Source organism: Lissotriton vulgaris, chromosome 5 (assembly GCF_964263255.1).
Source record: "Lissotriton vulgaris chromosome 5, aLisVul1.2, whole genome shotgun sequence".
Lineage (NCBI taxonomy): Eukaryota > Metazoa > Chordata > Amphibia > Caudata > Salamandridae > Lissotriton > Lissotriton vulgaris.
The window spans coordinates 68,619,623-68,646,241 of record NC_141693.1 but is presented as its reverse complement, the minus strand read 5'-3'; the positions used below and the strand labels follow the sequence as shown (position 1 = coordinate 68,646,241).

At 45.7% G+C, this 26,619-nt stretch overlaps 1 protein-coding gene across 1 annotated transcript in view; it reads left to right on the top strand.

Moving 5' to 3' along the window:
• Nucleotides 1–26,619, top strand: part of LOC147710199 (E3 ubiquitin-protein ligase TRIM39-like) — a 128,996-nt gene that overhangs the window by 63,114 nt on the left and 39,263 nt on the right. The window contains exon 3 of the mRNA XM_086919328.1: nucleotides 25,745–25,767. Within this exon, the coding sequence (XP_086775454.1) occupies nucleotides 25,745–25,767 (23 nt within the window). The remainder of the gene's footprint in view (nucleotides 1–25,744; nucleotides 25,768–26,619) is intronic.

Sequence of the window (26,619 nt, the reverse complement as noted above, 5' to 3'; positions counted from 1 at the left end):
CTCCGCAGTACGAGATTATTTTGGGCATGCCTTGGCTGCATAAACATAACCCTGTAGTGAATTGGCAGTCAAAATCTATTCAGTTTGACCCAGAGACCTGTAAGGACCATTTAACTCCTTGTATGTCTGCTAATGTCTCCGTGTTAGCCACACCATTTTTGGCAGCCACTGCTGCGGAAAAGGACGTCAAGCTACCAGTAGTATACGCTTCTTACAGTGATGTGTTCAGTGAGGTGAAGGCAGAAACTCTGCCCCCTCATCGGGAATACGACTGTCGAATTGATTTAGTGGAGGGGGCATCGTTACCATCTTGTAGAGTGTATGCTTTGTCTGTGCCCGAAACCTCCCATCTGAAGCAGTACATTGACCATTATTCTCGATTGGGATTTATACGCCCCTCTCGCTCTCCCGCAGCTTCCCCTCTTTTCTTTATATCAAAGGCCAATGGGGACTTGAGAGCATGTGTGGACTACAGGGCATTGAATAAGAACACCATTCGTAACCGATACCCTCTTCCACTCATTTCAGTCTTGCTCGACCAGGTGAGAGAGGCCAGGATTTACACCCGTTTAGATTTACGTGGGGCATATCACCTGGTTAGAGTAAGGGAAGGGGATGAGTGGAAGACGGCGTTCAAAACACGGTTTAGTTTATACGAATACCTAGTGATGCCTTTTGGGCTTTGTAACGCCCCAGCAGCATTTCAGTTTTTCATAAACGATGTGCTAAAAGAATACGTAGATCAATTTGTGGTGATGTATATAGATGACATCTTGATATATTCTCAAGAAGTTTCATGCCACACAAACCATGTCTGCAAGGTCCTGGACAAATTGAGAGAACACCATCTCTATGTAAAGCTGAGTAAATGTGAGTTCGGGGTGCATGAGGTGGAATTTTTGGGTGTGAATCTTAGTCCTGAAGGATTACAGATGTCAGAAAGGAAGGTACAGGCGGTGAGGGATTGGCCAGCCCCTAAGAATGTGAAAGAGGTACAGAGCTTTTTGGGGTTTGCCAACTATTATCGCAGGTTCATTGTACACTTCTCCCAAACCGCTGTCCCTATCACTAGGCTGTTAAGGAAAGGGAGGTTATTTGAGTGGACAGTGGAGGCTGAGCAAGCTTTTCAGGCGCTAAAAAAGGCCTTTGCTACCGCTCCAGTGTTGGCGCATCCTGTTCTGGAACATCCATTTATCGTGGAAGCTGACGCTTCGGATGAAGCCATAGGTGCGATCCTGTCTCAGAGAGACGTACATACTGGTCAGCTTCATCCTGTTGCCTACTTGTCGAAAAAACTGAGTTCTGCTGAGGTCAACTATTCAATCGCAGAAAAAGAACTCTTGGCAATAAAAAAGGCTTTCCAGGAGTGGAGACCGTATCTGTGGGGAGCAAGTCAGGCAGTTACTGTGTACACAGATCACCGGAATCTCCAGTATATGTCCGCTGCTAGACACCTTACGCAAAGGCAGATGCGGTGGATGTTATTCTTTTCCGAGTACAACTTTGTTGTAACCTTTCGTCCTGGCTCGGAGAACAGAAAAGCGGATGCTCTTTCTAGACAGGGAATCCCCGCCAGACAAAATGCAGAGGAACAGTCAATAATTCCTTCCACGAAGGTGGTTTGTGTAGTGAGAGCTGAGAAGTTTCTGGAGGACATAAAAGACTCTAGGTCCACGGACTGTTGGGTTCGTTGGGCTTCTGCCAAACCAGACAGGAAGATTAGGCAGGGCTTACCCTTCTATGGAGAGTGCTTGTTTCTGCCTAACATGGAGATTAGAAAGAAGGCATTCAGTTGGTGTCATGAAGCTCCTGCGGCGGGACATCCAGGGATCACAAAGACTGTGAATTTGCTTAGAAGGCATTTCTGGTGGGAGACTCTTGTGAAGGACACCACTCAATGGGTGGGCAGCTGTGAAGTCTGTGCTAGAAGCAAGGGGGAAACATCAAAAAAGAAAGGGTTGTTAATGCCGATGCCCACGCCTGATCGCCCATGGTCAAACATTAGTTTGGATTTCATCACAGGCCTCCCAAAAGATCAAGGGAACACCGCAGCACTGGTGGTTGTGGACAATTTGACGAAAATGGGCCATTTCGTACCTTGTGTGAACCTCCCCAAAGCTAGCCAAACAGCACAGATAATGGCATCACAAGTTTTTCGTTTGCATGGCATTCCAAGAGTCATTGTGTCTGATAGGGGGCCACAATTCATTGCTCGATTTTGGAGAGTATGGTGTCGTGCATTGGGCATAGAAACAGCATTATCTACTAGCTTCCATCCTCAAACTGATGGACAGACAGAACGTCTAAATCAGACTCTAAAGAAGTACTTGCGATGTTACTCGAAGGAGGCTCATGGGTCTTGGGTGGAGTTGTTGTGGATGGCGGAGATGGCCTACAACAACGCCTGGCATAGCTCCATAGGAATGTCCCCATTCAAAGCAAATTATGGGTATGATGTACGTACTTTGCCGATACATATACCGGAAGAGGTAAATGATCAACCCTCGGTAAAAGAGCGGGTGCTATTGATAAGAAAAATACACAGCACAGTGCAAAAACATTTGCTAAAGGCCAAAGAAACATACAAACGGTGGGAGGACAGACATAGGATACCTGGTCCTCAGTTCGAGGTAGGAGATAAGGTTTGGCTCTCGACCAAATATATTCGTTTCAAGCTCCGAAGCGTGTTTCATCCGCGCTTCATTGGGCCATATCCTGTGGTGCGCCGCATCAATCCTGTGGCATACAAATTGAAGTTGCCTAACACTTTACGAATCCACCCCGTCTTTCATGTTCAGTTGCTGAAAAAAGCTCTTACCTCACGCAGAACTGCACCTCCGGTGCTGGCCAAGGATGGGAATCTGGAGTATGAGGTGAGATCCATAAAAGACTCCAAGTTTCGCAGGGGTGTCCTATGGTACTTGGTGTCATGGAAAGGCTATGGGGCGGAGGAGGACTCCTGGGAACCGGTTCACAATGTCCATGCTCCTAGAGCTGTGCGAACATTTCACGACAGATACCCCGCAAAGCCTGGGCCTAGGAGGCGCTTGGGAGGAGGGCATACTGTCGGGATCTAGCCCAACGCGCCTGCATAAGGAACTACAATCACCGGCGGTCCTGGGCGCGGGACTACATTTCCCAGAGTTCCCGGCGGGGATTCCGGGATATCTGCCGGTAGGCCAGGAAGTCCGGTGTCAGTAATTCTTTCAGGATTTCCTAGGCGGCGGCTGCTCCTCGGAACGGCGCCTTTCCAGAGGCTCCGTGTGTTCCAGTCTGACCGGTATTTGTGGGAGCGGTTTGTTGTTTATCTGATAGCGCGCTGGCTAGCGTGTGGAGCAATGTTAAAGTGATTTCCGATATCGAAGTCACGAAGCCTGTTGTGGTTGGAGATTTGCCTCGCGGCTGCGAGGAACTGTTTTGTTTGTTATATGACATTGAGCTCGCTGCTGCGAGAAAACATTTGGGCATTGTGAGCGTTTCGCTCTTTGGGTATAAGCTCATAGAGGTGCGAGCATACTGGTGTGGATACGAACCTTCGAGTGGCGGAGTGCAGGGGGGGATTGTTGGACCTCCACACTGCCGTCACGAACCCAAGGCATAGGGTTCATGAACATATTGGATTTGTGGCAAAGCAATTACCAGAGCGGAGTGTGGTAGTGATTGAACGACACACTGCCGTGTTTGGGTATTTTTGGCATCAGCAAGGAAAGAAGGACTTAATCTGTTTCTGTTCGAATCAGATAACAGTGTTAAAGTTTCAATTATGGTTTAAGCACGGGAAGTGCCATTTCACTATACTTTTGGGATCCTTTTTACAACTCAAACGTTCTCACAGTGGGGTAGGTTTAAGTCAGTCATTTTAGGCTTTACGCTTCCCCAACCAGGCTTGTTAGTAACCCTTTTCTTTTTGTATTAATCAGGAAGGAAGACGGGAGATACAGCAAAGGGTGGTTTAGAGTCAATCGTTTTTCAGGTGAATACATGTTGGTATGGTGTTAGTAAGAACTAATGAGAGTAGGATGTAGCCATGTATTAACCTGTGTATTTTTGTCTTTCAGTTTCTTTATCCCTGCTGCCCCTTTCCTTCTCCTCTTTATTCTTTCTGGGTTTTTTCCCCTTTATGGGGTTTTTTCCCTCGCCGTATCGTCTGAGCACCCTGTGTTTATACTTCAGGGTGTTCGGTCGGTCCGGAGGTGGAGCATTGTTGCTGCACATGTATCCTGCGGAGTGCAAAACCTAACAACTAAGAAATACAGGCAGTGGGTGACCATCAATGGCCATAGGGTGGAAGGTCTAAGAGACACTGGGGCTAGTGTGAAAGCTGTCTGTTGCCGGCTGGTGTCCAAAGAGCAGGTTTTCCCTCATGCATTCTTCCCTGTAGTTGCAGCGGACAACTCAGAGAGCCAGTGTGAGGTGGCTCAGGTTCCCTTTGAGTGGGGCGGGGGTCTCAGATACTCTCCAAGTAGCTGTGAGGCCAGCCATGCCAGTGGATTGTCTGTTGGACAATGATTTAGAGAGCTCCCCTTGGGCTAAGGTGGAGAAGAAGGATCATTTGGCAATGTTGGGTCTGCCTGAGTGGGCGTGTGTGACCACTTGGTCTATGGCAGGGTGTTCAAGAGGTCATGGAGCCTGAAAGTATGGCCCAGGAACCTGCCTTAAAGAGAAGAGGTAGGGGGCATGGGAAACCAGCCCCCATTGTTCCCACGGTCCAGGAGGAGGCAGACCTTGAGGGGGATGCCCTGGAACCTACAGAGGAGCAAGTTTCTGAACTGGGGGGCCTGTCTGAGCTGACCAATTGGCAGCAAGAAATAGGACCCCTCCAGAGAGGAATTTTGTGCAAAGCACACAAAGTGCCCTTCTCTTGTGGGTTTGCGGCAACAGGCCACAAACCAGACAGCAGGTGATCAGTCTGGATCACATTGGATCTACTGGGAGAACGACCTCCTGTATAGCGAGCCTAAGGTTGCTGAGCCTGGGTCAGCCCGTGTGCTGGTGGTTCCCTAGCACTTCAGAGCCGTCCTACTGGGGTTGGCTCATGATGTGCCGTTAGCTGGGCATCTGGGGCAGGACAAGACCATTGAGATGCTTGTCACCCACTTTTATTGGCCCCAGATGCGAAAGAGTTCAGACACTCAGTTTAGGACTTGTCAAACTTGCCAGGCAAGTGGGAAAAGTGAAAGGAAGCACAAGGCTCCCCTCCAACCTTTCCTGTAGTCAATACCCCCTTTGAACGGGTAGGCATTGACATTGTGGGGCCCCTGGACCCCAAGACAGCCAAGGGGAATAGGTTTAGCCTGGTCTTGGTGGACCATGCTACCCGGTAGCCGGAAGCCATCCCTCTCAGGACAGTGACGGCCCCCGTGGTGGGACGTTCACTGATGGGGATTTTCTCCTGTGTGGGGTTTCCCAGAGAGATGGTGTCAGATTGCAGTACAAACTTCATATCTAATTATATGAAGTCCCTGTGGCAGGAGTGCTGTTTTACATTCAAGTTCACCACTCCTCACCTTCCCCAAGGTAATGGGCTGGTTGAGAGATTCAACCGGACCCTTAAAGACATGATTATGGGTCTTGAGGAACCTATGAGGCATAAGTGAGGTATCCTCTTGCCATGCTTTCTTTTTGCTTTCCGTGAAGTGCCACAGAAGTCCTTAGGGTTCAGGCCCTTTGAACTGCTGTATGGTCACCCGGCAAGCGGACCTTTGAGTCTGGTCAAGGAATGCTGGGAGCTATCTCCCATGAAACCTCCCCAGGATGTATACAGTTACATGCTGGCCTTCAGAACCAGACTCGGTGATTCAGACAGCTCTATTAAGGTAAATCTGGAAGCCAGCCAGGAAGAGTGAAGCAGTAGTACAATCAGAATGCCACTCTGATTGAGCTTCAGCCTGGTCAGAAAGTTTGGGGTCATGGCCCCGGTACAGCCTTGTGAGCTCCAGGACAGGTGGACCGGACCATTTAAGGTGGTGGAGTGCACGAGTGATGGCAACTATCTGGTGAACTTGCGGTCTCGTAGGAACCCTTTGCGGGTCCTGCATGTTAACCGCCTGAAGCCCCACTTAGGGAGGTCTGAAGTGGGCATGCTCTTGGCAACAGATGCTGGGATGGAGGAGACTGAGCCTCTTCCTGACCTCCTGTCAGCCTCACAGCAAGATGGGTCAGTGGATGGTGTTAACCTTTCTTCCACCCTGAACCCTGAGCAACAGAATGACTGTGGCCATTTGCTGGGGCAGTTTTCTGACTTGTTCTCCCTGGTTCCTGGTGTCCCAGATTGGTGCATCCATGATGGGGACACAGGAAACAGCTTACCTGTGAAGCACAAGTCTTACAGGGTAACTGACAGGGTGAGAGCTAGCATTAAAGAGGAGGTCTCAAAGATGCTTGCACTAGGGGTGAGTGAGTCCTCTAGCAGTCCTTGGGCCAGCCCAGTGGTCTTGGTCCCAAAGGCTGTGGCGCGGGTGCCACATCCAAAACTCTGGTTCTGTGTGGACTACCGAGGGCTCAATTCAGTCACGAAGACTGACGCGCACCCCATCCCCAGAGCTGATGAGCTCATTGATCAGTTAGGAGCTGCACGGTACCTCAGTGCGTTTGATTTGACGTCCGGGTACTGGCAGATCGCCTTGACTGATGGGGCCAAAGAGAGGTCAGCATTCTCCAAACCAGATGGGCACTTTGGGATAAAGAACGTCCCTGCCACCTTTCAGAGGTTAGTCAACCAGGTGTTGGCTGGACTGGAGGATTTCAGTGCCCCCTACCTGGATGACATTGCAGTGTACAGCGCCAGTTGGAAAGAACATCTGCGCCACCTCTGGGAAGTGTTGATGGCACTGCGAAGGGCAGGCCTGAAGATCAAGGTGAGTAAGTGCCAGACCGGGCAGGGTTCTGTGGTATACTTGGGGCACCAAGTAGGGAGCGGACAGGTGGCGTCCCTACACCCAAGATTGATACCATCCTGGCATGGGAACCCCCCAAGACCCAGACACAGGTGAGAGGCCTTTTAGGACTCACAGGGTACTACAGGAGGCTTGTCAAGGGGAATGGCAACACTGTTGCACCCTTGACAGAGCTGACTTCCAGGAAGCAGCCCAAGAAAGTGAATTGGACTGACACCTGTCAGAAGACTTTTGTCGCCCTGAAGACTGCTGTGTGCGCAGCACCCGTGCTTCAGGAGCCCAACTTCTCAAAGGAATTTATTGTCCAAACAGACGCTTCAGAGCATGGTGTGGGGGCTGTTCTTTCACAGATTATTGAGGAGGGCCTAGACCAACCTGTAGCCTTCATTAGTAGGAGGTTACTTCCACGGGAACAGAGGTGGAGTGCAATTGAACGTGAGGCTTTTGCTGTGGTCTGAGCACTGAAGAAGTAGAGACCATATCTGTTTGGGACTCACTTCTATGTTCAGGCATACCACAGACCCCTCCGATGGTTGATGCAGATGAGGGGTGAGAATCCAAAGTTGTTGAGGTGGTCCATTTCCCTACAGGGGATGGACTACACGGTGGAACACAGTCCTGGTACAGAACACAACAATGCTGATGGTCTGTCCAGATGTACCGCCTTAGTGAAAAGAACTCCCAAGGGGAAGGGTAGTTCTCCCCACATTTTAGCTGGAGGGGATAGGTGTTAGACCTGGTACCACTGGCGTGAGTCTCCCTTCCATTTTTCACTGATTGCCTCCTCTTTTTTTTATATGTTTTGCTGGATTAGATGCTTTGGGCACTGTGCCACTGCTATTCAGTGCCACAGTGCAAGTGTTCCCTATGTTAAATTGATGTATTGATTAGTGACTCCATGATTGGCCTATTTGGTTTACTTGTCAGACCTTAGTACAGTGCACCACATGTGACCAGGGCCTGTAAATCAAATGCTGCTGGGTGGGCTTGCAACCCTGATTGTGCCACCCACAAAAGCAGCTTGTAAAGTGTGACTCAGGCCTGCCATTGCTGTGGGCAGTCTAGTATTGCCATGTCGACTTGGTATTGCACCCACTTGCAAGTCCCTAAACCTTCCCTTTTCTCCATTTTAGTCACCCCTTAAGTAGGCCCAAGGGTAGGGTGCATTGTTGTAAAAGGTAGGACATGCCCTGATGTGTGTGCCATGTCCTGATAGTGAATTACAGCCATTTTTGTTTTTCACTATTGACAGCCTACCTGTCCCCATAGGTCAGAATGGGCAGTTTGATTATTACATCTTATAATCCTTACTGACCCAGGGAACATGGTAGAAATTCGAATTTAGTATGCCTGAACTCAGGATGATGAAATACATCTTTTAGTAAAGTTGGTTTTAACATTCTGTGTTTGAAAATACCACTTTTAGAAAGTTAGTATTTTCTTACCTAACCATCCAGCCTGCCTCTGCTGGCTTGTATATTGCATGTCTGGTTTGTGAGTGACAGGGGCTTGGGAGGCTCTAGGAGACAGGGTGAGTCAAATCAAATCAAGCTTTATTTGGTACATACATAATGTCCATAAAAGCATACTATGATAAAAAAATACATTTATATACAATTATTTCAAAAATCACTTTTCTTTTGTGTTTAAAAATAGAAGCCTTATCCTCTTATATAATACAGGAATATCTTCTATCCAATACAATCTAATCTATTTCATAATTCACGGTTTCCAGATGTACAAGGTCCTTCCTTAGTTTGATGGCCGATAATATATAACAAATTACTGCGTTACAGGTTAATACATTCTCCAAGTTTGGAATATAATTAAAAGCGACTTTGAAGGAATACAGACTATTTTCTCTAAAAATGGTCCGAACATTTTTTTCTAATATCTTTATAAAAATTACAGAAAAGTAAAAAGTGAAAGGTACTCTGTGAAGACCTAGCGCACCACTTGCCCCTCTTGGGGAATGCAAAGAGGTAGTGGAGCGTATTAATCCGTAATCTGGTTAGGTAAAATCTGTGCTGGACATCAGTTATAAAGATGAGATATGGCTGAATACCCGTTGATATTGGCTCTTCTAGATAATACGATATGCTCGATTTGATACTCGAAGTGGCACCCCTTGACTAAGCTCTAACATTGAGGAGTCTCTTTTTTAATTCTAATTTACTAAAGTTTTGTATATCTTCGGGTTTGGTCAGATTCACCGCCAAGCCACATTCTTTTAAAAGTCCACAGATATAGCTTAGCCATGTTATTTTCTTACAATGATCTTGGGACAGACAATCTGATCTAATATCCCTTGTAAAATGTGTCTCTTCCCTAATCCAGATGCGATGCCACAAAGTTAAGGCGGCTATGCTAATCAGATCACGAATGTATGGTGTGCCAGTCTCCATATGCAATATAATATTGGCTGTGGAGGCCGGTACAGCTAGCAATCTTCTCCAAAAATTATTTTCTAGGGCTTGCAACAGTGAGGTATCTCCCTCGCCCCAAAGAGCTCCCCCCATAACAGGCCCCAGTGATGCACTTTGCCTCATATAACCTTAGAATTTCTGGTACTGTTTTTTTATCAATTTTTTGCGAAAATCTAAAAATGGCCTCAGTTAATTTCACAAATTTTAATTTACATACATTTATGTGTGCATTCCACGTACCCTTACTGTTAAAAAGGATCCCCAAATACGAGAAAGACAATGTCCTCTCTATTAGTATGCCATCAATATAATGTGATTTATTCTTAATATTCCTTTTCCCACATGACATAACTAGGGTTTTATTCAGATTAATTTTTAAGTGCTTTTCCGTCATAAAATTAGTAAAATTATCCATCAATAACTGTAGGCCGTTTGCTGTCCTTGAAATTAGGACAGCGTCGTCGGCATACAATAATAATGGGGTTATCCACTTACGGACCTTAGGGGCATCTGTAGTAATGAGTCAACCCCATTTATATAAAGCGAAAATAGGAGAGGCACAAGAGTGCAGCCCTGTTTTATCCCGCGTGGGATGCTAAAGTGCTTTGTGCATTCCCCATTTTTCCCGAAGCGTATCTGTAGTAATCTCCTTCTTATGTAATGAATGTCCCTGGATCTGATGCTCTTGCTATGTGATGTCATTTAGAATGTTGAGGAGGTTTGTGCTTGAAGTGAGAGCAGTTAGAGAAGATGGGCTGAGCAGCCAGGAGGCCGCTCCTGGTGGGGCATATATTAGGAACTTACATCAAGACTACATTGGAACTTACTAAGCTGTAACTTAATGAATGAACTACAACTACAAGAGCTGTCTACTGGACTTTTTTATTTCTACATTGGCGACGATTTAAAAGGAGAAGAACTTACGCGTGGAGAAAAAATAGAACATTTGCCATCTACTGGAACTGGAACTGAAGGTACTTATATTACTTAAGACATTGAACTATTTAAACTATCTGGCACCCGCCCCACCGTGACCCTGACAACGGTCGCCCTAAATAATTCTATGTGCCAGATCCACTGAAAATGCACTGGAGACAGACATCCAACCTTGATGTTAAATGGCTAGCCAAAGAACACTGTGTTGATGACTTTTGGCAACTATTGGGCCTCGTGTAAGGAGTCTGTGCATCAAGAGCAGTGATTGTAAAGCACCTCAACATTTTAGTACTGACCCTGGAACCAAGGTGATTGGGGGCAAAGACTCATGTGTGAAGTCATTAAAGTGCCAGATTCCTCTTCAATTCTCATAATTGCATTTCATAACAACAACTAAGCTTTCGACTGTCTGGTAAAGAAGTCTTTTGTATGCTGTATTTTCAATCTTAACCTTCAAGCATCATTCAAGATTCAATCCACTGTTTCACATAGTCTCTACTGGCAAGTTTCCTGCCTCAACAATCTCAAAAGGAAGTTCACATTTCCGGCACTGCTATTTACAAGGGTAAACATTTCTTCTAAATCTCAAAAGGAAATACTTAGTAAAGGCATCTTCCCCATCTCAGAAAGTACAGAAAGTACAGCGTTTTTGGTACATTACACTCAAGGCATTTTTCAATCACCTACTGAACTTTAAAAAAGGTGAGTTTTCCTAATTAATTCAAGCCTTGTGCGAGTGTTTCCTCTACAAACTGCCTGGTGAAGGAGCCTTCATGGGTATTCAGGGACATTCAGAGATATTACTTTCAAGTGAGTGGACTCTTTTCAGTTCGTGTGCATCGTGTGTAGGCAACATTGACTTGGATTTCGTGTGACTTTCTGCACTTTTAATTTCTACCAGGAAACTCGGCATTATGAGTAAAGTCTGCACTTTCTCAGCGTTTGTCTTCTAAGTTTTAACTTTGCCTCGCATGCCTGTTTACTCACCTTCCTGTGCCCTATGTCCGTTGGTTGACGGTTGGTGAGGAACGATCTTCTCTCCGTCCTGTCTGCCTCCCTTCTGATGACATCTGTGGAATGCATCTGGGGATTAGCGAAGGTCTCCTATGACGTTACGCTTTCTTTTGGCTGCAGTTTTCCTGTTCTCTTCGTCAGATACGCTCTGCCCGTGAGCCATCCGGCGGTGGCGTGACAGCGTGCCACCATCTTCTTCAAATGTGTGGTTTCAGTTCAACACGCACACTGTGGTCTTCCGGAGTGGAGGTCACGGTTTGGGTCTGCAGTCTGCTAGAAACGTTGGTAATGACGTTTTCATTATTGCTTCATACCGCCGAGTGTGCAGCAGATAACTCAAGTAATCTAAAAATCCATGCCAGAAAACACAGTGGTGAGAAACCATACGTTTGTGATAGATGTAGACAGCGATATGCTCAAGCTAGCATCTTGTCTATTGGAAGTCCACTGTTACTGATGGGAGCCAATTGCACATCTCTGATCGATCAACCAGCATCATATTGGGTGTGTTATTTGACCATCTTTAAGTTCGTTTAAGAGGTGACTTTGTTTTTCTTGAATGCAGCGTTTTCAATGCTATGCTGCCACCAAGTACCAGATATGTCATATTTATTAACAGATCTACATGTTTTCTTTCGTAGCTCAATTGACAGTACACAAGTGCAAATGAATGGTATTTAGTACCTTACATTATACTGCCATCTAGTGTCTTTTAGGAATAGTGAGTTTATTTATTCCTATTGCTTGTTTTTAATATGAACTTCAAGGATAACAAATCGATATATGTGACTTCATATTCAGTGCTTTGCTGTTCAAGATTAATATGCCTATTTTGAAAAGGTTAAGTTTAGATCTTACTTAAAGAGCCTTTAGTGTATAAGGATAAACTCTGTGGTGGTATACATGTCAGAGGTAATTTTTTTAAAATGTTTTCTCATGTTACAATTTGGTATTTACAGGCTTTACAGTGTGTTATAGGGAGGTAGATTCCCCTTTATAGTAATTTACAGGGAGGTGTGTTCCCCTGGTGAGTGGATGGATTATTATAGTGTCTGTAGTTGAGGGAATGTGATATTTCCTGGAATTTATTATTATAGTGTGTGTAGTTGAGAGAATGTGATATTTCCTGGAATTTATTTTCTCCTGCAAATGTGTTCGAGAGAGGGCATTCCTTGTCCCTGGTAGGTGAACGGAATGTTACAGTGTAGGCAGTAGAGGGGATCTGATATTCTCTGGTCCTGCGATTTATTTTCTCCTGCAAATGTGTGCAAGAGAAGGCATTCCTTGTCCCTGGTAGGTGAACGGAATGTTACAGTGTAGGCAGTAGAGGGGATGTGACATTTCCTGGTCCTGCAATTTATTTTCTCCTGCAAATGTGTGCAAGAGAGGGCATTCCTTGTCCCTGGTAGGTGAACGGAATGTTACAGTGTAGGCAGTAGAGGGGATGTGATATTTCCTGATCCTGAAATTTATTTTCTCCTGCAGATGTGTGCAAGAGAGGGCATTTCTTGTCCCTGGTAGGTGAACGGAATGTTACAGTGTAGGCAGTAGAGGGGATGTAACATTTCCTGGTCCTGCGATTTATTACAATGTGTGCAGTAGAGGACATATGGTATTCCCTGGTCCTCACATTTCTTTAAGTTTACGACTTCTATATTAATATTTTGTTATCTACATTGCTATTATTATATTTACTATGCCATTATTGTCATTATTATCACATGGAGAAAGATGTTTTACTGTTTATTACTTACATTATTATTACTATTTCATTGTATTTGTTATTAGTACATAGGCAAGGATATTTTATTACTTACATTTCTCATTTGCTTTACTTTTACATTATTATTATTATTACATAAGAAGAGTTGGTTATATTATTATGGTGTTCTTTTATATGTACTTCTGGAATGTTTATTTTCTCTTCCTATGTTATACTATTTCGTTCTGTTAAATATTATAAAGGGGAAGATGTGTAGTAATCTCCTTCTTATGTAATAAATGTCCCTGGATCTGATGCTCTTGCTATGTGATGTCATTTAGAATGTTGAGGAGGTTTGTGCTTGAAGTGAGAGCAGTTAGAGAAGATGGGCTGAGCAGCCAGGAGGCCGCTCCTGGTGGGGCTTATATCAGGAACTTACATTGGAACTTACTAAGCTGTAACTCAAGGAATAAACTACAACTACAAGAGCTGTCTACTGGACTTTTTTATTTCTACAGTATCTTCGACGTCAAACGTGCATAGATTTGTGATAAAAAACTAATAATATTCTGTGGGGCGCCCATCCCTTCAAGCGTCTGCCATAACTTTGAGTTATTTACCAAATCAAATGCGCTTGCCAAGTCTATGAAGCAAAGATGAAGGGAGCCTTCCCTTGCAAGGGTATACTTTCCTATTATTAACTCAAGGTTCAGGCACTGTTCAGTCGTTCTGATGCTCCTTCTGAAACCGTACTGGGCTACAGACAAGATGTTTTTATCTTTTACCCATTGTTCCAGTCTGGCCAACATCATTCTGCCCATTACCTTGGACGTTGAGTCAAGAAGTGATATTGGGCGGTAACAACTTGCGCTACTCCTATCACCCTTTTTAAAATGGGGACTATCACACTCTCGGCCCAGATTGCAGGTATCACCCCATTAATTGTTGCATTAAAAAATTTGTGTAGGATAGGGACCCAAAAATCCATGTTAAATTTAAAAACATCAATTGGGACCCCGTCCGGGCCTGCTGCTTTCCAACTAGCACTGTTCATAAGAGCTATTCTAATCTCCTCATGACTTATACTTTCTAGTTTAATGTTATTTAATGCAATAGTACTATTATTCTCGACTGTTGTAGTACACTGGTGTGTCTCATTAAAAATAGCTTCAAAATGGATTAAACACTCTTCCGGAGTCACTACTGTCTCCACTTTGACAGATTGGGCCTTCTTAAAGAGTGGTTGGCCCAAGGTTTTCCAGATAAGTGTTGAGTCTTTAGTCTCAGCAGCTTTAATCAAATTGTCCCATGCATTGTCTGTGATCTCCATTTTTCTTTGATTTAAGGCTTGTTTATATAATTTCCACAGGGTACTATTGTCTTCCATTTTCCGGGGGGCAGCTTTTAAAGTTAACTTTAAATCCCTTTTTAGTCTGGAGCACTGCTGGTTAAACCCTCTTGGGTAATATACCCTATTTGTCCTAGGGTTGCGTTTCAAATTACTGGCAATTGCAAACGAGATCTTTAAAAAGGCCATAACTATATCCGTGCTACTGGAGGAGTTATCTAAACAAGTTACTATGCAATGATTATTTTTTTGAACTATCCTTTCTGAAAAGGCGTTTGGATCACCTCCCGCCCATTTAACGGAAATCCCATTTTCACCCTGTGTCTTTATGTCAGCGGCATAAACACATGGTACGACTATTTTAAAAATTGGAGATTTCAGGGTGACTAACAAAGGATGATGGAAACTTATTAAGCTCGGATTTACACTGCATTTGTGTTCAAGGGACCTACAATTCTTTGAGATGATAAAGTGATCAATACATGAGGATGACCTAGCTCCCTCGAATGTGTAGGTATTACTCCTACCTTCTAGGGCGCTCTCTTTTGCGTCCTTATCCATAATTTCCAGGTTATACTTACACATAACATAATTTATGCTTTCCCCATAATTGTTATATGGGAAATGTGAGGGGTTATCACCTATTTCATCCTCATAACCGCATTGAGGGTGAGTCAGCACAGGGCTGAATAGACCTATCTGAATGTAAAATGGTGGGAGGAGTAGCACCTGGGCCTGAATAGGGCTGTGCCTGCCTTGCACAATGCTGGCTCCACCTCCTGTGGTGTGTCTGAGGACCCTGGACCCCACCCTGACAAAGGAAGAAGGTGTGCACTGGCAGAATGCACCCAGAACTGGTTTGAACTAGGTACAGGACCCTCTGCCTTCAGAGTACAAAGGAGTTTGCAGTATAAATATTGGGGCCCAGACCCCAGGGCTTTAGATCACTTCTGGGAAAACAAGAGAACCTTTCCAAAGGAGAAGAACCAAGGAAACTGCAGGAGTTTGGACAGCCCCTCTGCCAGTGTGCTGTTTTGCTGGGTTGGCCTGCTGTGGTTTCTTCATTGCACACCTTTTCAGCGCCAGAATGCTCCTTTCGGAGCGGCAGTCGCGCTCTACAAATACCAAATACAATACAATACAATACAATAAAATACATTGCCAAGGAAAGAAGAAGGAACTTTTAAGGAACTTTCATCATCTTGCAGAATATTTCTCCAAATGCTTGAACTTGTGCTTGCCTCCTGCTGAAGTCTCAGGGCTACAAGACTTCACCACCAGCTCCCCCCTAAATGTCCTTGCTGGGAATTCTGCCTGCAGAAGCCTGAGTGTCGCTGGGAGCTGGAAGCGCGACTCAATGAGAAGAAGTGTGTCGCTGTCGCAGCTGTTTCCGTTGCATCGCTGGAGAAGCGTGTCGCCACCGCAAGGGTCGCCGTCGCATCACCGGAAAAACCTGTTGCAGGGCCTGGCGTGGCTCCAAAGTTACAGAGTTCGCTGCACCACCATCGGGCGTGCACGCATCGTCTTCACATCATCGCATTGCATCAAAGGAACCACCTTTTCGCATCACACCGGATTGTCGCATCGCATCGAGGCACCATCTTGCTGCATTGTAACAGGAACGTAGTTCGAGAATCAACGCATCACCTCCTCTCCGGTAAGGAACAGACGCATCCCCTACTCTGCGCAAGCATTGAGGGGTGACGCATCGCCCCCCTGAAGCAAGGAACCAACGCATCACCCTCCCTGCGAACCTTTTGTTTGTTTTGCGTTACGCATCCAAGGTACTTTTGCCAGAAACGTGTCGCATTTATCATCAACTTGAACTAAGTTACTTCTAACACCTTTAAGTCTATTGTGAGTACAGTATTGTGGAAGTTTTCTCATTTGTGGTCTTGTGTTAAGTCTATATAAAGAATACCTATTTTTATAAAACCTGTGTGGTGTCCATCTGTAGTGTTTTCACTGTATTACTGTATGTGTTCACAAATGCTTAACACACTGCCTCTGAAATAAGCCTGTCTGCTCGTGCCAAGGTACCAAGGGGGTGAGCAGGGGTTATCCAGGAGTGTAATCACCTTTCCCTGACTAGAACCAAGGGTCCCTATTTGGTCAAAGGTACCTACCTCTGCCAACTAGAGACCCCCAGTTCTGTCAATGACCACAGCTTTTGCCAATCCACCAAGTCAAAAGCATAATAGAGGTCCATAAACGCCACATGTAATGAACCTCTTCTGGCCTTTACATATTTCCTGAGATAAGGGATAAGTTCAGTGCCTGTTCGATGGTCCCCAGTCCTGGACGGAAACCATATTTAACCTTTGAAATGAAAGAGTTATTTCAGCCCATGTTTCCAGTTTTTCCAGGATCCCCCATCCTAGAGTTTTTACTAAGCATCTAACAAAGAAAATGGGCAATAACATGTTGACCTACTCCCTTTCCTAAATATAGGTACTACAATGGATTCCTTCTGTGTGTTAATTGGGACCCCATTCACAGCTGCTCTAAAGACATTAGTAACTAATGGGCTCCAAAATTCCAAATTAGGTTTTAACATGTCAATGGGGACTCCGTCAGACCAGGGGCCTTGCCTCGGGCAGCACTCTGAAAAGGTTTTGTGACTGCTTTTACTTCAATAAATTGGCTTAGCCAGACGTTGTAAAAAAAGAGTGGGCCAATTTTCGGTTCCATACGGGGTTCTCCCAGGATGGTCCTCAGGATGAAAAATTTCAGAGAAATGAGTTACTCACTCCTGTTCTAGGACGTTACATTCAATTCCATTTAAGGGGGACTCTGTGAAGAAAGGTCTATTGATAACCTTCCAATAAAGCCTACTGTCTTTTCGATGGGCCACTTTATCCAGTTCTCCCCATGCTTTGTCCCTGATTTCCCTTTTCCTGGTTTCTAGCGCTTTTTTATAACGGTTTCAAGTTCACTTTACCTCCTCTGTGATGCTATGGGATTGAGTTGGTAGCTTTATTAAGGGCTTTTAAATCCGAAGTGCAGTCCAGGTTGAAGCAGGAGTGCAATGTATTGCTTTTTAGCAGCCTATTGTTTCTTAGTAGTTGGGCAGCTGTCTCGCAAATCGCAGACATATTCCTTATTTTATTGGGATTAGCTTCCGATGAGAGGCATTTAGAAATATTCTGACTAGCGTCTTTGACTAATGACTAAGGACTGATGGCAAAAGGACCACCACCACCAACAGGCTGGCGGTCCTTCCACCATCACCAAGCGCACTACCCACTGCCAAATTAGGGTGGTGGTGAGTACTGCGGTGGGCGGAAAGTCCGTCCGCCGCTTCACCGCCAAAGGCTATGGCACCGATTGCCTGGCGGACGGTGCAAGGCCCCTAAAATGGTGGCGGTGCCTAGCAGGAACCGTCCACCAAATTAGGATGGGGGTATTTGAAAGGCCTTTCTGTGGCTGCGATGGTTGGGGGTCACTGCACTGAGGTGTACCCATGGTACCCATCTGCATTTCCATGCACCAAGTGGCAGACACCGCGTGGTGCCTGCCACGTAGTGCAGGGAAATCCAGTGCAAGCACTTTTGACATTGTGTAAGGTGCTGCAGCCAGCAGCACCGCCCGCAATGTTGAAAGCCCTGGATGCGCCCCTCCAGTATGGCAGGTGCATCCTAATCACAGTGGTGAGACTGCCCCATGTCTGGCGTTTGATCCCAAACACCGCTACGATGCCAGGCGGACCCAGTCCGCCCACCATCGTAATCAGCCCCTAAGTCTTGAAAGAATTTATTGGGGTCGATTCGATCCCATTTTGTCCGTAAAAGTTCACTGCAAGGTCAAGTAAGCCACTGTTCCCCATTTGCAGCTGGATGTGAAAAAATAAGATGATGGGATAATGTGCACCAACATCTTAGAGAATTGGAAAGTGTAAGGAAAGGCCTCTTTTTGCATGTTCCCCTGCATTTTTGGACTGAAGCTTGCTGGTTTTTTGACTCAGAGTGCACTGAGGCCTGCAAACCAGATCTCAGTGCCAGTGGTCTAACCCCTTACAAAGTTTATGGGCTATACCCAATTGGCAAGTACTGACATACATATAAGTCCCTAGTATATGATACTCCGGGCATGTAAGGTAGAATGTCCACCCAGGACTGCAGCACTGATTGTGCCACCCTGTGTGTGACAAAGCACAAAAAGGGTCCCAGCCTGCCACTGCAGGCTTGAAGAGCAGTCTTACACTGCTAGTTCAGTTTTGCCATTTAAACATATGGCAAAGCCACCTCTTCCCAGAATGACATATATGCCACCCATAAGGCATGCCTATAGAACATTTATTATATACCTAGACAATCTCAGAGATAAATATGTGACCATTCAGACTGAAGACTGTAAAGCCTTAATATTTAAGTATGAGTCGACAAAAAAGGAATTGTTCAGAGGATCCCTTATCTACCACCCCCGGGTCCCAAAATTAACTTTTTAAACTCCATTAGTTCTCTCCTTGAATGATATCTGTAATACAGATTTTACAGTCCCCTGAGATATTAACTTCTATTTGGAATCGCAGGACAACAGAGATACCACTACCCTACTCGAAGTCATGGATGCCTTTGATCTTTCCCAAATAATAACAGAACCCACCCATAGTGCTGTTCACACTTTGGATGCTTTATTTTCTAATAGTAAAGCTATCTCTATCCTTAAAGTGCTTCCATTATCCTGGTTGAATCCCTCAGCTATCTTTTTCGAGCTTAAGTGCGCTGAAGCAAACCTAGCTCTAAATAATAGGCATAATTCAACCCAGTACAGGGCTTGCGCCAATCAGGACCAAACCCAATTGCAGAAAGTGCTGATGGAATCATCTCTCCCATTGGTGGAAAACCCGGAGCTAGCCGCCCAGATTTACTCAGATTTGCTAAACACGGTCTTCTTTTAATTCTGTCACGCTCAAGAAGGCTCGTCAAGGTAGGAAAAAGTCAACTGCTCCCTGGTTTTCGGAAGCTCTCCAATTATAAAACCAAAATTGCAGGCGCCAAGAAAGGAAATGGAGGGCCCAATATGACTCTTATGAGAGAGAAATCTTCAAACTTTTCCTATCTAAATATACATCCCTCCTGGTCAAGGAAAAGGCGATATATTTTACTTCGCAATCGAATCTTCAAAAAACTCAGCGGAAGAACTATACCAGGTAATTAACAAACCAAGGCTTGTTGCTCAGCCCCACTCTTTTTAATAATTATGAAGCAGAACGGGCCCCCCTAATCCAATCCTTCGGCTTCTCGCTCACCTCATATGCGGACAACACGCAAATTGTAGGCTCCGCCTCTAACAACTCCTAGGACACTAGCCATCAAATTCAGACTTGCATGAGATATATCAACTCCTAGATGAGCAAGCACTGCCTCAAGCTTAATTCTGGAAAGACTGAAGTGATCATGTTCGGAAATATTCCCAGCTTCAGGTCAGCTCCTTGCTAGCCTGCAGAAATGGGACAACTCCCTGTCCCTACCAACAAAGCCAAGAGTCTTGGGGTCATCATAGAGGACAGATTGAATCTGGGTAAGCAAATCAATGCAGTGGTTTCATCATCTTACAATACCCTTAGAATCCTCAGGAAACATCTCTGTCTACTCCTTAATACCAGGTCGCTGCATCGACACACTCAGGAAATTTTTGATCTCCTCTCTACGACCAGTCCTATGTGCCTGATGCTTACTGAGACATGGCTCAATGAGTCCTCCCACCCGGACATTACGGCAGCCATTCCCTCTGAGTATATCATCCATCGACATGATAGAGATAAGGGAAGAGGGGGAGGAGTCGCCCTGGTTGTGAAAAAATCTTTTCCATGCACGGTCACGCACACAAACACCATCGTAGGGGCTGACTCTCTCGCCTTCACCATCTCCCTATCGCCTCAGCAAGCGCTGAAGGGTCTTGTCGTTTACAGGCCTCCGGGCCCGGTGGGATCGTTTTTTGATGATCTCCAGCAGGCTCTGTCGGTTCTTGTCTTAAGATCAGAGCAATGTATATTGGCAGGGGATTTTAACTTCCACATGGATGATAGCCAAGACCAGGATGCTATCAAGCTATTGGATATTACCTCTACCCTGGGCTTGTCCCCCCATCTCTTCGGCCCGACCCATAATAAAGGCCACACACTTGATCAGGTCTTTTCCACCTCACCTATCATGGATGTTACACTTCTTCCGGTCTTATGGTCTGATCATTGTCTTGTTCACTTTGAAATATCCTCTGCTGCGAAACATATGGTCAGTACTACGAGATCACTGGGTAGCAGTCACAGGGCGTTCCATCGGGTGACACCAGAGCTATTAGCTCAGGCTTTGGTGGACCATCCCCTGTCCTATTCGGGTGATCTGGAGACTGACTTTGAGAGCCTGCAAGTCTGGCTCCTAGCTAGATTAAATGAGCTCGCTCCATTACAGCCAGCCAGGGTGGCCTCTCGTCGGATTTCGGCCCCTTGGTTTACGGAGGAATTGGCCCATCACCGTAGGCAATGTAAAGTTGCAGAACGGGCTTGGAGAGCCCAGTACGATTCTGAGGCTAAACAAAATTATAAATCCATGATGAAATCTTATCATGATTTAATTCTTCAGGGCAAGAAATGCTATTTTTCCAAAAGAATTGAGGATGCGGCAAACTCCTGCAAGGAGATTTTCTCAATTGTTCGAGAATTTACCACCCTGCGTTCTATTTCAGCTCAGGACGCCCCGGCAGAGACCTGGGCCAACACCATTGCTAATTTTTTTACCACCAAAATTAGGCAAATACAGGATTCTTTTCCCCCGAGATCAATGGATGATCCATCGACTCGGCCGTTTGAGACATCTCTCCTGTCGACTTCAGGCCCAGTCCTGTTTGACTTTCCGCCCCTTACGGTTTCCGCATCCTTAGCTCTGATGAGGAACCTCAAATCGGGCTTACCGCTAGACCCTTGCCCAGCAAAATTTTTAGCGAGAATGGCAGATGTTATCAACCCTATAGCCAATCCCATTCTCAACCTCTCTCTGAGTCAGGGATCTTTGCCTCAATCTTGGAAACAGGCCATGGTTCTACCTCTCATCAAGAAGCCAAATCTGGATCCAGAAGTGCCTTCCAACTATAGGCCAATCTCGCTCCTTCCTGCTCTTACCAAAATCTTAGAGAAACACGTTCATAGCGTGTTATCTAACTTCCTGGAGTCAAACGACCTACTCCATGAGTCCCAATCGGGCTTTCGTTCCAACCTAAGCACCGAGACGGCGCTCTTGGAAGTCACGGAGATTGTGAAGGAGGCACTGGACACCGGAGGCAGGGTGATGTTAGTTATGTTAGACCTGTCGGCGGCGTTCGACACCGTCCCCCATGAGGATCTCCTCACTAGGCTACATGACATCGGTCTAGGGGGGACGGTGCTCAACTGGTTTCGTTCCTTCTTAGCCAACCGCCGACAGACGGTCTGGGTCCCACCTGGATCTGCCGAAATGCCGCCATTGGGAGTCGGAGTCCCTCAGGGCTCTGTATTGAGTCCCACTCTATTTAACATCCTTATGACCCCTTTGGCGACATTGGCGGAGTCCTATGGGGCCCGGATCGTCTCTTATGCTGACGACACCCAGCTTCTGTTCACCTGCCACAAGAACGAGGATTTCGATGGAGCAAGTATCCGAGAGTGCCTTGGGGCTGTTTTTAATTGGTTCCACCTTAACAGCCTCATGTGCAACTGGGATAAATCCGAGATACTATTCTTCGGATGCCCATCGGAACCAGTATGGCAGGGTTGGTGGCCCCCTGACATGTTCCCCCCAGCTCAGTCATCTAAATGGGCTAAGAACCTGGGAGTCAAAATTGACAATGAGCTTTCGCTCAAATCCCAGGTATCCACTCTTACGGGAACGTGCTTCGGGATCCTCAGGATGCTTCGCAAGTTCTTTCCTCTTCTATCCGAGGAACACCGGAGGATAACTGTCCAGGCACTGATAGGATCCAGATTGGATTACGCAAATGTTCTATATCTGGGCCTGCCAGAATATCTCCTACAGCGTATGCAGGTGGCCCAGAACGCTGCAGCCCGAGCGATTTTTGGCCTGCATCGCCGGACTAGTGCCTCTAACCTTCTTCTATCCCTCCATTGGCTTCCTATACGGAAGAGGATAATGTTTAAGGCCATGACCTTAACCCATAAAGCCCTGCATGCTAATGGTGCAAAATTTCTCCAGAAGAGATTGGATTTCTATCGGCCATCACGATCCCTAAGATCGGAATCATTGGCTCTGGCAGTGGTGCCACGGATCAAAAGGGCCCGATTGGGAGGCCGGTCCTTCAGGTTCCTTGCCCCCCAGCTATGGAACTCTTTACCGCTGTCCTTGCGGACCACATCGAATTTGCTTGCCTTTAGGAAAGGTTTAAAAACTTGACTGTTCTCCGGTTAGTCTGCTTTTTCTTTTCTAGGTCTCTGTCTTTTTAATGTTATGTTTTCCAGCTCTCTTCTAGGTCTGGAGCACAAAGCGCCGGGACACTCCTTTGGAGTAGCCGTTGCGCTATAAAAGTCCCTTTTAACATAACATAACATAACATAACATAACAAAATACTAAAGTTTCTCCCCAACAAATGCCAGGAAGACAGCTATCACCACCTTATTACTTTCCAAAATAGATTACTGTATGGGCCTTTACATCTGCCTGCAGGCTAAATATGTCAATAAACTCCAAGTTCTTCAGAACTCGGCAGCAAGATTACTAGTCGGACTGCCTAGACATCACTCTGTCTCTCTTGCCATAAAAGATCTTCACTGGCTGAGTGCAAAGAACAGGATTACATTCAAATCTCTTTGTCTAGCCTATAAGGCCCATTTATGACTCAGGTCCTCTCTTTCCGAAGAAAGCTTTTTCTTAGTACACCCCCACCAGAAATCTAAGATCATCAGGATCCTTTAAAATAAATACCATTAGATACAAGAAATCTAAATGGGGAGGAAGCAGCTTCCTGGCAGGAGCTTCTAAACAATGGATTCTCCCTTTGCACATTAGGTCAGCTCCCTTCTTTCTACAATTCAGAAAACTCCTAAAAACCTGGCATGTTAATCAGTAGCCTCCTCTCCCACACTTGCTCTGCACTCTGACTAGTGCCAAGACTCCTCCTGGTATACATTGCATTCTACAAGTTCCTTTAACATAACATAACATAACATAAGATATAGAACCCTATGACAGAGAGCCATGTATTATGCAGTAGGCCATATATTTTTTCATATGTCTCAACAGCAACAATTCGAAATTGTTGTTTTGCTAGGAAAAGTAAGTATCCCATTGGCTAACACAGGGTTCCCAGCTGCCATCCCAGCCTGGCTATCACCTGAGTGGGCCTACATAATTGGGTACTGTAAGGTATTAAATTAATCGTGGCATTAAGCCTGATGTACAGGTCGAATTTAGTGCCACAATTAAAGGAAGGCAACTTTTAAAAAGATGCCACTCTGTGACACAGCTGGTCCAGTGGCTTCAGAGGGGCACTGGCCAAAAGACAGCATTCTGCCCACCTGGGGAGTAGTGTGAATGACTCCCAGGCTTAAGAACAATAGACCTCCTCAAAAAGGTGAGTTGAAATTGAAATTGTGTGTGTCTTATAAAGCGCACTTCTACCCGCACCGCAGGCCTCGTAGCGCTATAGACCGCTGGGGAACCCGTCCTGGCTTTCCCTGTGAGATAGTCCCTCCTGGGAGTCTCCAAGGTGAAACCAGGCATCCCCGGCGTTTGTGAGGGGCCGTTGTGGAGATGAGGCAAGCTAATGCCCAGAGTTGCCGAGTGTGATCTCTGGTTGGAGTAGGCACCGATGCGAGAATTGTCGAGTCCGCTGATCCTGGTCCGAGACCCTGCCGCGTCGGGAATCGAACCCTGGTCCCGGGCCGTTCTCTGCTCTCGGGCCGTTCTCTGCTCTCGGGTCTGCCGCCTCTAACCAGTGAGCCACACCACTCCACAGTTGTTACCTCCACTCAGCACGACGCCACTCAGGGTGTTAGCCCAAAGGCAAGCTTCAAAGGGGAAGCTGCCTTTGGTAGGCAAATGGCGATAACACTCCTGAGAGGCTCCCCTTTGTTCAGGTAGATAGACTGGAGACAGGACCAGAGAGGAAAGATTGATGCCCAAACTGTGATTCCTGTAGACGTGTTGCCCCAGATAGTCACACCTCTAGTGTGGGGTACCAAAGTTCTCACTATTGGGGAACGTTCAAACATCTTGAGGGTGGCTAGAATAGTGCACCCTGGGATTGCCACATACCACATGTTGCTGGAAATTTGTCACCTAGTGGGAGGAAACCTGTTAGTCCATTGGCTAGTGACCGTGTGGTGCCTTCGGGGCACTTTCCTGGGATAAATATGGCACCTTTGGCACCCTGAACCTCAGATCACACTGGAACTTGAACAACCACCAAAAATGGACTGCCCTGCTGCCCTTGGACCTGCACACAGGGAGGCTGCACAGTCTGTTGGACGGCACCTGCTGCACTTTGGGTTAGCAAAGGTGTAACTGTGCCTGTGGCTCCTGGCATGGAGAAAAGTCAGGCTCCAGCCCCAGACCAAAACAGTGACTTCAAGGATCAGTTGGCTGACCCACTGGAACACGCTTCAGGGACAAAATAGCTGAAGAAGCCCAAACTGGCAAATTGGTTTCCACCGCAGATGATTCACAGCTACCAGCCACTGGGCACTCACAGCCCAGCTGTCACCGCCCCCCCCCCCCCCCCCCCCCAGACATGCAATCAGAGTCAGGCAGCAGGCACCAAATGGCTAAAGTAAGTAAATGTCAACTTCGTAAAGAGGTATTTTCAGAATTGCACCTTAAAATTCAACATCACCATACGCTGTGAGTCTAAATTGTGATTCCTGAAACAACAAACTCGAAAAGTGTAACTATTCCCAATTGTGAATCACACTTATAAAATGTAATATGGTAATTCCAATGTTATTCTCTGGGAGAGTTGGGTCTTGCAGAAGTGAAAAAAACAATTTGGGAGTTTTTTACTACCAGGACATAGACAACCTAAAATGACATGTCCTGCCTTTTAAATACATTGCACGCTGCGCTTGTTTGTCCAGGGCCTACCTTAGGGGTCACATATATGTATAAAAAGGGGAGGTTTGTACCTGGCAAAACGGGTTATTTTGCGAGGTTTCATGGCAGTGCAAAACAGCACATATGGGCTCTTCATTGACAGCCCTGAGACATGGTTAGAGGGTTACTTCGGTGGGTGGCACAATTAGTGCTGCAGGCCTACTAGAAGCATTTAATTTACAGGCCCGGAGTATGAATAGTACTACTTTACTGGGGACTTATAAGTAAATTATATATGCTGATTGGGGATGAACCAGTATTACCATGTTTAGAGGAGATAGCACAAGGACTTTAGCATCTTCTGTGGAAACTGATTTCACTGTGTTTGTTTCTCTGTTTGCAGGATGCCAGAAGCACCCTGAGCAGGTAAGGCTGGTTTATTATCCTCCTCTCAGTGTGTAAGGTGCAGGTCTCAATGCTGCTGTGTGTAAATGCCACTACTGAGCTCACACAAAGTGTTAGGAAGCTTTCAGAGCCTCATAAATCACTTTACATCCTCAAAAAAACCCTTATGTTTTCAGAAAATACATTTGATTCCCCCGAAAACTCCAGTACTTAGAAAACTTCTTGTATCATCGGGAAACTTTCTTACATTTTCAGAAATCCCTTTGAGTCAACAGCAAACACCTTTGAGTTCTGAAATAATTGCATCAGAAATGTGTAGCTGTGCTCACAAAACATATGTATAGCTTTAAAACGTACCTGAAGTCCTAAGAAAAGTACCCTGAACATATAGAAAATGGAAGAACATTCTGGAAGAGTCCCCTCAGGATTTCCTCAATTCAGAGTTAATAATAAAAAGATTATTTAAAAAAAACTAATTTCAGAATTTACTAACTGCGATGCCAGTCTGCAAAACATCCCTTTAGTGCTTCCAAACATACTTGAAATTTCATTAAAGCAATAATTAAGACCTCATTCTTTAGTATATGCCCTCCAATCAGAAGAGGTCTCGTCCAGTTCTCATAAACCTCACTGTAATCCTCATATCGGCTCCCAGTCCTAAGAAATCTCTCTCCGGTCTGCAGTGACCTCCCTCCAGTCCGTGGCATCCTCTTGAGTCTTCAGAAGCCTCGTTTCAGTCCGCAAACCTCTGCCCAGGTCACTGATCACTAAATCCGGGCAGCAAATCTTTCTTCAAGTCCTCAGAGACTTCCTTCTGTGTCTTCTGAAACCTCATTTAAATCCATGAATGAATGACTCAGTTTATTGTTTGAT